The following is a 16,232-nucleotide window of genomic DNA, read 5'->3' on the forward strand; positions in this document are numbered from 1 at the left end:
GAGTATAATTAACTCACTACGAAAGTAGGATTCATATGCATAAGGAAATTACACCATAGCTAGCCAAGATAGTAGTTCCCAATGATCCAAAAATAGCACTTGCATGAGTAGTTAGGGATACCATAACCTAAGGAGCTTTCATTTGTTATTTTGCATAGGTTCAGTAGGATTCATTTCTTATAATTCATTGATAGTCTAAATAATAGAGAAGTTTTAGTAATGCTGGTAATTGTTCAATCTTCCTCGTGGGATCGATCCGATATATACCCTAAACTACTAATTTGACCTGTATACTTACAGTCAAACGGGTGTAAATCGGATTTTAACTTGTACGTATATCAAAACCCCGTCAGAAGTCGAAATCGGAACTGGCCATTTCGAATTCGAAATCGGTCGGGAAAATCCATGTCAAATTTTTGAAAAATTCCGATTTCAAACTTCCGATTTACCGATTTCGAATTCGATGCACACCCCTACACGCCGGAGTAAAATTAAGGAGAATCAGGAAAGCATGGCTTTACTTATAGAGAACAAAATTAGAACTTGAGTATTAATTGTTTAATTACACAAAAGCCTGTGACTAGAGTTAATTATTAGTTTGGAAGAAGATAATAATGGGTGAGTATGTATTCTCAATTACCTCACCAATCTCAGGATGTATTGAATAAAAAGAATATTGCATATACTAGCTATTGAGTTGACAATATTGCCTAACAGCAACCTTGAAACCCACTTGATTGTGTGTTAATTTTTCTTTCTGACCTAGTGATCAACAATGAACTAAGGAATCCTACTAATCCGGGTTCGAATCTCTCTTGGGACATTTGCCCGTCGCATAGGGTTTGCCTAGTGCATCTTATCCCTCCGTGTGGTTGACGGGCTATTGCGCGGGACGGGGTTTACCTAGTGTACACTCTCGAATAGTGACTGTGGGTTCCTTGTCTACAAAAAAAAAAAATGAACTTAAGGAAATAGAAAAACTTGTTAAGTCGTTTTCTCATTATTTTCTGTTATGATTGCAATGGAGGAAGAATGATGGACCTTGTAATAAATAAAACCAAAATTCGATTTTACTACACAAAAGTTTTAGGGAAACTTCCTCAAAACAATTTTATAAAAAAAAATGAAAACTACCCTTCAACCCAAAAAGAAAAAAAGACCCTTCATGCATAATTAGTAACTCTCAAGATTTTGGAGATTTCCCCATATTGGCGAAAAAGGAAAAAGAAAAATAGAAAGTAGTAGTAGCTTTGCTCTTGTTAAAGGGGGATTTTCATTACATTTTTTTTTTCACGCAATACAGGATTGTAAGTCCAATGTCTATATCCAATGGCTTGTCATAACAATGCTCAATTTCGAGCATCCCCAATGCTTGTATATCTTGATTACTTCATACAATTTGTCACCTTCAATGAGCTTTTATTTTTATTTTTTATTTTTAATGAGTATCAAAACATACACGGGTGGCTTTGGCATCAGGAGGAAAGCATTATACAGACATAGTGAGGGAAGCTCAGCTGAACGCTGATCTTCCTATTGTAATATGTGTGGACGCCAAGGGATTGCCATTGGAACCTGATAATTTGCACCTCACCACCCCTGCCCAAGGCAGCCTGGGAGGCATGCTTTCTGATGCTTTTCTTTCCAACTTGGTAGGCGGACTCACTAGCTGAGCTAAAGAATCATTTTCATGAAATAGACACATGAACAAATGGATAAATAAACTTAAGTAGAAGTTCTTAAAATTAACTTCGGTAGAACAGTTCCAATTGTTTATATTGAATTTGTCTTGTTTGAGTTTTTCGTTGATGTACCCTTTTAAGATGTAAAAATGCTGCACATTTCAATCCCCCAAATTCTTATACGACAAATAGTCCTTGGAAGAACTGTTGCTTCATCTCCTTGTTTCACTATTCAAAGCAATGTCAAATCGTACCATAATGTTCTAATTAGATTAGGGTATATCATTAGTTGATTGTTTGTATCGATATCCAGACATCATGCCCTAACACACCTTTATTACATTCCTACCCACTCCTCCATTTCTCAATATCTCCTTCGCCCCTGAAACTAATTGTTTACAATTAATTTAGTGCATGTAGTAGGCAAAGAAGGACACGAGGGAGGCACCGACAACGGTTCCAACGGCGGGCAATGCAGCATAGGCACTGTTGGCTGCTTCTGGTGCAGGTGCGGGTGCCTGGCTCTCAGCCAAGACTGCGCTCACGGAGGCAGCGGCCACAAGGACTGCACAAGCGATCTTCTTCATCTCCATTTTTTTTGGGTTTTTTTAGGCAGTTGAAGGGCAAGAACCTCAAAGAATTTTGAGAATAGTTACCCAACCTTGCCCCTTTCGGTTGAAAATATGCCTGTGCTTCTGATGCTCTTGATGCTGGATGCTCTTGCTTGGCATTCTTCCTTCGTTAATGGAAGCAATTTATAGGTGTGGTTTTGGACTTTGTTGGAATAAATGTGTGGTGATTTGCTGGTAAAATAGTTGTTTCCATGAGGACAGGAGATGTTTAAGCTACTCCCTTGAATGGTTCTTTATATAAGTGGTTTAAAAACAAGTAGGAGAAGTAGGAGGTTGTTTAGGGTATTTGTTGTTACACCTAAACTAATTATGCTCTATGTACTTTTGGTATGAGATTGTTTAATATCTATAGCCTTTAATAAAAGGGAAAACCTTATTATAAACGATATATGATTTATAGGATGAATATAAACTAAAAGATTATCCACTTCTTAATTACTTGTTTCTATCACATAGAGATATCTTGTTTCAAAACTAAGGATAAATTTAAACTAAAAGATGATCCAGTTTTTAATTATTTGTGTCTATCACATAGAGATATCCCGTTTCAAAATTACTTTTCTGTAGGTGAATTGTTTTAAAAAATAGTTAAGAAACGCAAGGCATAGGTGGAAAAAGGGTATATATTTTACGTGAGTCTAGGAGACTAGGGCATTAGAGGCAAGGGATGAGATGACAATATGCTTACCTTGATGTTTTGATGTTTACTCAGCCAAGCCTTTTTTTAAACATTTTTTTTATTTGTAAATATGATATGCGCATCTAGATTTGACCAATTAGTGATGTCCTTTCCAATTCGTGATCTTCTAAGAAGGTAAAGATCCAAAACAAAACAGAATTCCAATGTGAGTAGGGATTTTTAAAAAAAAAAAATTTTTTGACAGATTATCTTAAGTACTAATATTTGTCCTTTCATTTATTTATAGGCTTCGTGCTTCCAACTATGCATCAGCACCTCTCGCACGGTAATTTATACGTGATGACTTGTCTATGACACCACAATTTTTGAAGCTTAATGTTATATAAAGAGAGAGCAATTGAAACCTTAATTAAAAAATATAGTGCAATTATCCAATAAATATTATAGAAGGTATTCATGCTCTGTTTTGCACGAAAATGTGCTAATACATACACGGGAAATCGTGTACACTTTAGGATGTAATTTATTATATTTTTTTGTCATAAAAAGCTAAAAATTGTAGCCTTTTTTTTTTTAAATTGAATTAGCCTCAAAAGAAAAGAAGGACTTTGGTCTTCTATATTGATATCAGAAAACATTAAATAAAAAATTTTGCATCAAATATACTTCAAAAACATGGCGCGTCTCCTGTTTCAGTTTCATGATCAATATATACCTCCCCTTCTGTTTCAATATATATCTCCCCTTCTGTTTCAATATAATTTAATGATCAATTATATACCTTCCCTTATGTTTCAATTTCATGTTCAATATATACCTCCCTCTATCTAGAATGATTTGGATGGATTTTAAATTCTTTATCAAATTAATTCTTCAATCCAAATAACTAGAATGATTTGGGTGAATAATAGTTTTTTAAAGAATTTGAGTTAGGGTCCACGCCGGAGTAAAATTAAGGAGAATCGGGAAAGCATGGCTTCACTTATATAGAACAAAATTAGAACTTGAGTATTAATTGTTTAATTACACAAAAGCCTGTGACTAGAGTTAATTATTAGTTTGAAAAAAGATAATAATAGGTGAGTATGTATTGTCAATTACCTCACCAATCTCAGGATGTATTGAATAAAAAGAATATTGCATATACTAGCTGTTGAGTTGACAATATTGCCCAACAACAACCTTGAAACCCACTTGATTGTGTGTTAATTTTTCTTTCTGACGTAGTGATCAACAATGAACTAAGGAATCCTACCAACCTGGGTTCGAACTTCTCTTGGGACATTTGCCCGTCGCATAGGGTTTGCCTAGTGCATCTTATCCCTCCGTGTGATTGACGGGCTATTACACGGGACGGGGTTTACCTAGTATGCACTCTCGAATAGTGACTGTGGGTTCCTTTGTTAAAAAAAAAAAATGAACTTAAGGAAATACAAGAACTTGTTAAGTCGTTTTCTCATTATTTTCTGTCATGTTTGCAATGGAGGAAGAATGGTGGACCTTGTAATAAATAAAACCAAAATTCGATTTTACTACACAAAAGTTTTAGGGAAACTTCCTCAAAACAATTTTATAAAAAAAAATGAAAACTACCCTTCAACCCAAAAAGAAAAAAAGACCCTTCATGCATAATTAGTAACTCTCAATATTTTGGAGATTTCCCCATATTGGCGAAAAAGGAAAAAGAAAAATAGAAATTTGTAGTAGCTTTGCTCTTGTTAAAGGGGGATTTTCATTACATTTTTTGTTCACGCAATACAGGATTGTAAGTCCAATGTCTATATCCAATGGCTTGTCATAGCAACGCTCAATTTCGAGCATCCCCAATGCTTGTATATCTTGATTACTTCATACAATTTGTCACCTTCAATGAGCTTTTATTTATTTTTTTTAATGAGTATCGAAACATACACGGGTGGCTTTGGCATCAGGAGGAAAGCATTATACAGATACAGTGAGGGAAGCTCAGGTGAACACTGATATTCCTATTGTAATATGTGTGGACGCCAAGGGATTGCCATTGGAACCTGATAATTTGCACCTCACCACCCTTGCCCAAGGCAGCCTGGGAGACATGCTTTCTGATGCTTTTCTTTCCAACTTGGTTGGCCGACTCACTAGCTGAGCTAAAGAATCATTTTCATGAAATAGACACATGAACAAATGGATAAATAAACTTAAGTAGAAGTTCTTAAAATTAACTTCTGTAGAACGGTTCCAATTGTTTATATTCAATTTGTCTTGTTTGAGTTTTTCGTTGATGTACCCCTTTAAGATGTACCAATGCTGCACATTTCAGTCCCCCAAATTCTTATACGATAAATAGTCCTTGGAAGAACTGTTGCTTCATCTCCTTGTTTCACTATTCAAAGCAATGTCAAATCCTACCATAATGTTCTAATTAGATTAGGGTATATCATTAGTTGATTGTGCACATCTTTTTCTCGTGTTGCGCTTAGATCTTTCATTTTCTGAGTATGAATGAAGTTGGATTTCATGTTTCACGTTTAGTTGAAGTTTGATATGAGACTAAAATATTGAAGCAGTAAGTTAAAGTAAAACAATTGATGTCAATATATTAGTGCTGTTGCTTACTTTTATTTTATTTTTGATAAGACTACAATTAACTTATAATATTGGGAGTAATAAAAATAAACTATTGTAAAACTAACTCACAAGTAGTGAAAATTACAAACAAATAACACTGCAAAATAAACCATAAATAGTAAGAAAAAAAATTCACATATAGTTAGACTTGAACCTAAGCTTTCATAACTTACTATAAATTTGTGATCTTTTCTTGCTTATTCATATCAACTAAGCAAACATTTGTGAGTCCTCTTTTTTCACTAATTTGTAAATTGGGCCTTAGGATCGTAGGAAAAGTGGATTACATTCGATACAACAAATATATTAGGCTATAATTCTTGAGGTAGTTGACTTATGATTAAAATACCTCAAGATAAGACGTGCTAAGAGATGACTTTGATAGTGCCCTAATACAATTGGTTGTTTTCAAGGTGCATAAAAAATCCCTTGTCAAAGGCATATAAAAATTACGGGTTAATTTCCATACTTGAAATGACATCACAGAATGTATGATATGTATCACATGCTATATATAAACCCATGAAATTAGTTGAAGACAGAAGCTTTCAAACTCATATATCTAAGCATATATTCTTCGTCCATTTTTTGGATAATCATTTGTTTGCCAAAAATAGAGTGAAATGATAATATGTTTGGACGGAGTAGAATAATATTGTCTTGGAATTTTCACCTACCTAGCTGATCGCTTTGGAAAGAAATATTCCCTCCGTCCCATTCATTTGATTATACTTTTCATTTTAGGATGTTCTAAAACAATTGTCATGTTAGAAAAGTCAAAACAACTTTTACACTCTCTTTCCAATATAACCCTTCTTTTTAATCATACGTTCAAATTTAAAATTTGAATTTGAGGAGTAAAATTGGAAAGAGAAACACAAACATTACAATCAAACCACTATTTTTAAAAAGTTGGATTCCCAAACATAACCAAATGAATGGGACGGAGGGAGTATATAATATGCTTTCAAGTTTCAACAGCTTCACTGCTCAATGATGATTTATTGATATTTAAATGTGCGGTTGAAGCGGATAAGCATATTCTTTTGACAAAGTCTCCAAAAAAAAAAAAGAATTCTTTCCCGATTTGTAAACAAACCAAGTTGAGAAAGTCTTCTCATTGCTCCATTAACAACATATATGGTCTAGAACGTACAAATATTTCTATGAGATGAATCACATGGTATGCATAAAATAGAAGAATGGACATGCCTGCCTTTAGAGCTGCAAACGAATCGAGCCGCTCGCGAGCCGCTCGAGTCAAACTCGAGTCGAGCTCGATATTAATCGAGCTCGAGCCGGCTCGAGTCAAACTCGAGCTCGAACTCGAGCTCAGAATATTAAGCTCGTTAGCTCGCGAGCTTGAGTATATATATATATTTTTTTATTTTTATTTAATAATAAAAATACGTATATTATATATATATTTTTTTATTTTTTATTTTCATAGTAAAATTACGTATATATCCTTAATATTTTATTATTTATTAAGAAAACAAATATTATTTTATTTATTTTTTTAAAAATAAAATAATTATTTTTTATTTTTTTCGAGCTCGGCTCGACTTGATTCGAGTCGAGCTCGAGCTCGAAAATTGCCGGCTTGTCGAGCTCGAGCCCGAGCTCGAGCTTGGTAAAATTCAGTCGAGGCTCGGCTCGATTAGCTCAAAACTCGACTCGGCTCGACTCGACTCGTTTGCAGCCCTACCTGCCTTGCTAATTTGGTTTAAGCTAGGCCCATAAGTATCGAGCAATAAATAATCAATGTTCAAACTTCCCTAGTCAGAATCCAATGAGCAGTTCTTCTACCAAGCACAAATTCACGTTGAAAAAATTATCGTTCCTAATTTTTTTGGTTTTCACCAGTACGATCATGAATATTGCAAATTCTCAAACGAAAAAGATGTTTCATCTAAACGGTCAAAGCAACATGTCTGGCCAAGGTGGTGTTGTGAAGAACAAATTGGGATGGTGTTATACCCACAGAATGCAGTCCAAGTCCTAATTTATATGTGCGGGATGATTCGGACACCCGTGAATTTTTAATTATGGGATTCTAACCCGCCTCACATCTAAGCAGGGAGTCGACTCTCTTTTGATCCGATCAAAAAATACGGATCAGATATCCTATTTTTCAAATTAGATCAAATCAGGTATGTCAAATTTTCGAGTTATCAGGTATTTTTACCCACCTCTAATTGGACTTGTTCCTAGTGCAATATCTGGGACCAAAATTATCAATTGGCAGAAAGGCTCTGTGGCGTATAATCAATTGGTAGCAAGAGCTGAGGCTGCTGGAAAGAGTGGTGGGGCGATTGATACTCTTGTTTGGTACCAGGGTGAAAGTGATACAGTGGCCAAAGCAGATGCGGATGCATACGAAGGGAGGTTTCAGCAGTTCATAGCAGACCTCCGGGCCGATTTATTTTTCAGGGTTGACGAATTAAGTATCACAATTTTTAGATCGAAATATAAACTTAATCCCTATCTTTTAATTAAACAATTGAATCCAGAACATCCGACAAAAATTTGACTTGGTTATGATGAATTTGATCCACCCAAATGCTAGAATAGAAGGGTGCTAAATATTATCCTTATTTGGCGGGGCCAAATTACATGTGTTTCAAGAAATTACCTGTACATTATTTTTGGTAAAGCCTAAATCTCAAAATTTCAACCGTTAAAGAATTTTCAATGTGATCGTGATGAATCACGCAATGCTTCTATTGAACATTGTCAATCAATAATCTGAATTTTGTTTGTTTGTATTTGTTTTACAGGTGGGTTTGGCCTCAGGAATTGGAAATTTTACAGAGGAAGTGAGGCAAGTACAGCTTAAAAACGGAGTTCCTAATTCGAGAGTTGTTGATGCCAAGGGTTTTCCTTTGCAGAATGATACAGTATACCTGTCTACTAGTGCCCAAGTCGGCCTTGGACAGAATCTTGCGGCTTTCCCATTTCAGGTCAGTTATTGATGAATGACGAGAACATTGCTAGTGTGATCAATGTAAAGAACATTTATCCTAGATCCAGAAAAAATCCTAAAACATTCAAAACATTGTTGGGCAGATTTGTCCTTCAGTTCTTTTTACGCATATCTCAATATGATATACATTTTTTCCACTAAAATGCTTGAATTTCCAACTGAAAAAGTGTAGCATTACCCAAAAAAAAAAAAAAAGTGTAGCATTATCCATGGAACCATAATCAATGGGCATTAATTGTCATTTTTATGGAACTTTTGGACGGAAAAAATCAAAATAAACTTTTCAAATATTTTTCAAGGTTAAAGTGTATGTGTATGGTAAACTCAGGGAGGCAACGTGTTACTGAGATCTAGTTTCCCAAGGAGTGTAATCAACCCAAAGAAAAAAGAAAAAAAGAGTTTTAGACTTATAGGAGTGCAAAGTGTAATCTCTCTCTCTCTCTCTCTCTCTCTCTCTATATATATATATATATATATATATATATATGGAAGCTATTAATTTAATTAGAGTTCTCTTCCTTATGTGGCACCTCTCTCGTTGATCATAGGGGTGGGCAAAATTATCCGCTAACCCGAAAATCTGTCATATCCGATTCGATCCGATCCAAAAATTAGGATATCCGATTTTTATTATTTGATCGGGTCAAAAAAGGGTCGGATACCCGCTAAGATGCGGGGCGGGTTAGGGTTACATAATTAAAAATTCGCGGGTACCCGATCCGCCCCGCATATATATATATTTTTTATTTTTATACACACACTATAAAATAATAATTTAGAACTAAATAAATAATTTTATTGAACAAATTACATTACAAATATGAGAGACTATAGTTTATTTACAAGATTCATTTGTAGAGGTCATGATCTTATATTTTATAGAAAAAAGTTTAATTAATGTGGAACATATATATTAAAAATTCTGCTACTTATTTCAAACTTTTATTGATTTTGAATTCTTTTAATTTTTTTCCTTTATCTTATATTTTCTTCACATGCTTGTTTCTTGATGAGAAACCTTTTTTTAGAAAAAAAATTTATTAAATCTTAGATTAATGCGTAAAATATAAAATTAAATTGGTATAAATTATTTTTAAAAAATTAAATGATAAATGGGGGGCGGGTACCCGCTGACCCGACCCTATCTCAGCGGGTACCCTATAATCGGATACCCGCTGATATGCGGGGCGGGTAAGGGTCAGAAAATGACTGACCTGCAAGGTGCGGGTCGGATCAGCCAAATGGTGAATGGGACGGGTACCCGACCCGCGCGCCACCCCTAGTTGATTAGCATTTACAGGTTATTTACGGATCATTTGGAGATTGGGTTAAACCGATTTTTTGTTACTCATTGATAAATTTGATTTCTAATCAGATTGGTCTTTTAACTTGAAACTTTAAGTCCAATACACCGGTGGTTTATCTTTCATACGTACAATTATATATAGGGATATTATCATTTTATCCACTTAAACTATATCACTACTATCAATTTATCCCTAATGTTATCTTTTAGTCATTTCACCCAAAGGTAATTCAACTTAGTATGTTAATAAATATTTGACAAAAATACCTTTTTATTTTATAGCATTACTGTATTGTTATTATCACTTTATCCCTTTAAATTATAGTGATATAATCGTTTTACTCTCTTCTAAATATTTTACGCTAACGTTAATCTAAAAAGTATGTTAAAAAATGTTTAAATGTATTTACCTTTTTTTATATATAATTAAAAATAAAAAAGTTGGGATAATTATTCTTCCTTTTTTTCACTCTAAGATTCCAAAAATATAAAAATAAAAGGGTTTTCTCAAATTTCTTTTTTCACACTTATTAATACTTGAAAAAGAAAAGGAGATAGGACAAAAGGAGACAGAAAATTAGATTTTACAAAGAAAGAAAATAAGAAAAAAGCTAATATTATCATATTATTTTAATGTCCTCGGTATTAGGATTGGAATTGGATAATAAACAGAAAAGTAAAGTAATTTTAAAATAATAAAAATATTGAATTCTTTCTTGTTTGTATTAAAAAAAAAAAAGAATTGAGCTCTCTTTCTCTCTCTCCCTTCCTTATTTTTCTATTTTTTTCAATGTTAATAAGATTGCCAAGAAGAAAGAGATTAATGTTTTGACTTTCTTTTTCTTCATACTAAAAAGGAGAGGAGCACTCTAAATTTTTTATTATTTTTATTATACAAAAAAGAGGGTACTATCTTTTCAAGTTTTTTAACTTATTAAATTGGTTTAATGGTGGGATAAATTGTCTAAAAAATAACTCTATGGGATAAATTGATAATAAGATTATAGTTTATGGGGATAAAGTGATAATAATTTTAAAGGTTAAATATGTCTTATCACTTGAATTAATAAATTTCGTTAAGTTTAACCCGTTAGTCTTGGAATTAAAATGACTAAAACATAACGTTAAAAGGAAAATTGATAGTGACGTTAAACGTTAAGGGTAAAGTGATAATAACCCTTATACATAATTTGTATTTGAATTCACTTCTACTATGGGATATCTTATCTCCTGATTTTAAGAAATGTTAAAGTTCACATTATTTAGCATATAAAAACAATTTTTAAATGGATTCCCCATTATCCATGCATACAGATGAAGGTGACACTACAAGAAAATTGGTCATCAGTGACAACTTTTCTCTGTGACGAAAAAAAGTTGTCACAAAAGGGGATCCTTTATTGACGACTTTCTAACTCGTCACAAACCTCTAATTGGAGTCAACTCATTTGTGACGACTTAGAAAAGTCGTCACTAGTAAATTCCCGCCAAGATTTAGAAGAGTGCGGGAGTGTTTAGAACACACAATAGTGACGACATTAAGAACATCATCACTATTGCTTGGCCTATTTACGGACGACTTTTTGTTGTTGTCACTGATCACCAAAAAAAAAGTTATTAGTGACAACATTTTGTAGTGATGACAATAAGTCGTCACAAAAGGAGCTTCTTTAGTCGCGACACTTAAAGTTGTCACAATTGCATCAAAGCAACTAAATATTTAGTGATGACCCGTTATTTTCGTCACAAACTACACTGCAAGAAATATGGTCATTAGTGACAACATTTTCTAGTGACGACAAAAGTCATAACAAAACGTGGTTGTTTAGTGACGACAAGGATAGTTGTCATAATTGCTCAAAGCAACTAAGTCTTCCGTGACGACCTTGAAAAACGTTGTCACTAAAATGATCTATATAGTGACAACTTGTAATATCGTCACTGTCACTCTACCGATTCGGATTTAGTGACAAGAATTAATCGTCACTGTTTAAAGTACTTATTTCTAAGTCACTTTCATTAATTCTACTGTGCCACCCTAACTTTTGCGATTTAGCCCCAAATGTTGTAAAAAATTCCATTAATTCCATTATGATACCTTAACTTTTACAATTTAGCCCCATATGTAGTACACCGATTTCTTTAATTCTATTATTACTCCCTAACTTTTGTAATTTAGCCCCATATGTAATTCACCAATTTCATTAATTCTACTATGGCACTCTAACTTTTGCAATTTAACCCCCATATGTAATACACCAATTTTATTATTTCTATTATGGCACCCTAGCTTTTACAATTTAGCCCCTATTTTTTTATTAGGAAATTGCGAATGGTATCTTGATAAACTATGCATAAATATTTTATAATTTTCTCAAACTTAAGTAATAATTTGTTATAAACTCTAAAGATATATCTTTCATTACAATAGTTATAAGGCAGTCAGGTCTTTTTATCAATGGAATAAGAAATTTATGCCAGATTTATCCTTTGTACTACATGCCAAGTAGTATTAGCAAAGGAATAACAAAGTACTACAAAGTAATTAACAAAATAGCCTTCAGGGAGTGTAGTTTATGGGCAAATGAGCATTATCTATTCAAAGTACCAACTTTTTATGGGCATTTTACTCTCAAACAGATAATTTATGATAAATTTATAAATATTTGTAAGTAAAATTCAAAAAGTGTTACACTGATTTCTTACAAAACGAAAACTGGCAGGTTATCTTTTCAACATAAATTAAATTTTTTTAAAAAAAGAAATGGCCCATAAAGTACCAACTCTTTGTGGGTTTCCTCCATTACATGAACAAATATTCTGCTCTTTATGGGCATTTCACTCTGAATCATTTAATTTATGTTAAATACATAAATGTTTGTAAGTAAAATTCAAAAAGTGTTGCACTAATATTTTTATGAAAGGGAAACTGGTAGGTTTTGTATTTAACATAAATTAAATATGTGAAAGCAAAAAAAAAAGAAATTACCCATAAATCTATGTCTTGCAAATCTATACTAGTAAAATAGTTTCAAACAAAATTAAACATTAAAATAAACTGTAATTTATACACATTAAAATATCTGTAATTTATACACATTTTGCAACTACTACTTTGTGTTTTCTCTGTAATGAAATTTTTAACTATTGAGAACTTAAGTTTTGTCTTGCAAATCTATACTAGTACAATAGTTTTAAACAAAATTAAACATTAAAATAAATGTTTGAAAAAGAACAAAAGTACATTTATCACTTGCAGTAATGTAACAAAATTTTCTCAACCATTATCAATATTTTCACAAAAGTATTAAAAACTAGCAATTGACAATATTAAAAACTAGCAATTTAATTAGTGACGACTTTTCTTGTCATTATAATCTTGAATAAATTAGTGATAACATTATGTCATCACTAAATTTTCTTTGATTTTGACTTAACAATAATGTCTTATTAATAGCATTTGATTATTTTTAATGAAAGTCTGTTATAACCATAGAATTTGACTTTCGTTATTTTCAATTAATGATGTACTTTAGTGCTGCAATTATAAAAAATTGCAGGGCTAAAATATTTGCAAATTATAAAAGTATATTTTCACTTATATGTAATTAACAAATTTTGCCACCTATATTGATGAAAATTTGTGTTTTTGTACTAAAAAATAAAGAATAATACTATAGCAATAAAATCTATGCTTCAAACCAAATTAAAAATAAAAAAAGCATGATGATTGGTCTCAAATGTTGGGAAAATGATTATTTTTATTGAAACTATGTTATAACCATATAATTTGAGTTTAATTATTTTCAATTACAAGATGTTCTTTAGTGCTGCAATTATAAGAAATTAGTATAAAATATTAGCAAATTATAAAAGTACATTTTCAATTATATGAAATTAACAATTTTTGCCACCTATGTTGATGAAAATTTTTATTTTTTGCTAAAAAATAAAGAATAATACTATAGCATTAAAATCTATGGTTCAAACCATATTACAAATCTAGAAAAAAACATGATTTTTGGTATCAAATGGAGGGAAAATGAGTGAAGTCAAAATTTTGATCAAATCATAGTGAAAGTGCCGTGCAACAAAAACAATATCCAAAGCAAAGCAAAGACCAAAGCAGCGGAACACATTTTGAAAACAAAAGCAACGGAACACTTGGTCTGACTTAAAGCAACGGAACACTTGAGCAACACAAACTTTCACCGAGCTGAAGTAAACAACTTCTGCACTGAGCACAAAACAGAGCTTCCGCACGGCCTGATACTTTCACCCACACAACAAATCCGTTCTCTGGCTTCTCACTAGCATCACTATGGCTGTCCAGCATTAAAGTACAAGGTTTTCATTGGAAAGGTTCATTTTTCTCTCTCCTATACATTTTCCCCAATTTTTCCAAATCCCTAATATGTAAGATCCTTTTTGTTATCGCTACTGAGTCGCCTGGATTAAGCTGTGTAGCTACTTGTTTTAGCTTCAATATTTCGGGTTATCTGACCACAGGTTAGGGTAGTTTAGGATGGTCCGAGGAGCCAGTGCTCCTTATTTTCTGGAATGCATTAAAGAGGGAGGAGACAGAATTGTTGAAAATTGGAATGGAATTCTATGTTGGGCATTCCGAGAGAAGGGATCGAGTTTTGTTTAAATAACTGGCCAATTAGGTGAGTAGTTCAAGGTTATTTCATTGACAGCGCAATTAATTTTTGTAGGCTTACCCAGTAAGCGAAGTTTTGAGCTTCCATGGTTTTGGTTTGCTGTCGTTGGAAATACTGATATATTAAATTTTTGTGGCCCTATTGCTAATTACGTAATACATGTCTTGGTTGAGAGTTAGGTGTAACCGTGACCAAAATCTTTTTCGTTTTCTTGGGTATATATCCCCTTATCCGATAAGGTTGCCATGAAAGGGGACAGAAATTGAGGGAATGGACGAAGGAATCATTTATGTCCACTGCCCAGTTCTTGTGAATTAGCAGCAACCAAGACTCTAGTCTCAGTGGGTCTATTTTGTCTAATATTTTCAGTTGCATTGCAATAAATTCTGGTATTGTTTTTTTAAAAAGAAAATTCTGGTTTTTGTATATAGGGATCGAAGGGTTAAATTAACACCCTATATCTGAAATCTGCACTTTTGATGGCTTAATAAGTAGCATAGTTATATTGATTATGTACAGCATTAATCCTCCGAAGTGGAGCATAAGCTATGGATTTAGTTGACAAATTGATAAAGTCAAATCGGTCATATTTTATTCAAGTATAATTCTCAGAAGTATGCATGTTAAACAGTGTATATATTTATTCTTTTCCCAAAAATACCAGTTAGGATGATCAAGAAAAAAAATGAACCAGCAATCTAATTTTTGTTCTTTTCTAAAAATCACTGAAGAAATAGATAAGCTAACAATCTAATTTTTCTACAATAAGTTTAACGTTTTGCTTTTGAATAAATGGTCCTCGTTTGATTACTCTAACATTTAAGTGGCACTAGACTATTAAACCACTCTATGGAGATATTAGATATACATATTCTACAATATTTTTAATCCAGGCTGTCCTACATATTATCACATCACTAAATGACTTTCTGATCTTAGCCGGTGACCACAATTTCATTTAGCTATGGTTTGTTTTTCAATTTACTTGACCGAGCTCAGGTAGGACATTAGGAACTGTGATGAGTCAATTTCAGGCTAATTGTAAAGCGCATAGCCATCAGTGGAAGCTTTAAGGACTTTCACTAACCTGGAATTGGATGTTCTCATATTTAGTTCAAAGTCACGCATTCCTTAAAAGATATGAGCAATTTGAAAACCTGTCTTTCTTGTTAGTAAATTGATTATGCTCAAAGTCCCCTTTTTCCTCAAGATACTCCAGATTCTAAGTTTGTGAAAAGGAGATGCTAAATTTATCTTTAATGGATGTTAAAGAGGCTGGTGGAGAAGGTCTATGCCTTTAAAAAAAACTGTTTTAGAGAGCTCTTTAGTTGAGCTTATGCAGTGTTGTATTTGTATAGATTGGACTGTGATTTCTAATTTCTTGCTGGTGTTGTAATATGTGGGCCCAAATTATATGAGGTTCTTAATGAATTGTAATTTTTGTCTTAATAATCTAAGTCTCATTACTTGTTCTTTATTATTGTACTCCTCCCCTTACCTACTTCTTTTACTCTTTTATGACAGATAAATGCTATTCATACTAGCTTTTGGAAGATATCTATGGTTATGGTTGAAGAACGTTGAAGACAAAATTGCCTTTTGCTCATGGAGTGGTTCATTTAGATGTTTTTCAATTTCTTAAACTGTGATTGTTTTTGTACTTGTACCTTATGTACAAGTGATATTTTGGACAAATGTTATTTTTGTAGGCATTAGTT

General features: G+C 32.8%; 1 protein-coding gene across 1 annotated transcript; it reads right to left on the bottom strand.

The window, feature by feature from the left end:
* Positions 1 to 2,089: 2,089 nt before the first annotated feature.
* Positions 2,090 to 2,275, bottom strand: LOC113760973 (arabinogalactan protein 23-like). Its single transcript, XM_027303746.1, has one exon. It carries the CDS (start codon positions 2,273 to 2,275, stop codon positions 2,090 to 2,092), a length of 186 nt encoding a protein of 61 aa, XP_027159547.1.
* Between the last annotated feature and the right edge of the window lie 13,957 nt (positions 2,276 to 16,232).

Source organism: Coffea eugenioides, chromosome 2 (genome assembly GCF_003713205.1).
Source record: "Coffea eugenioides isolate CCC68of chromosome 2, Ceug_1.0, whole genome shotgun sequence".
NCBI classification, from domain to species: Eukaryota; Viridiplantae; Streptophyta; class Magnoliopsida; order Gentianales; family Rubiaceae; genus Coffea; species Coffea eugenioides.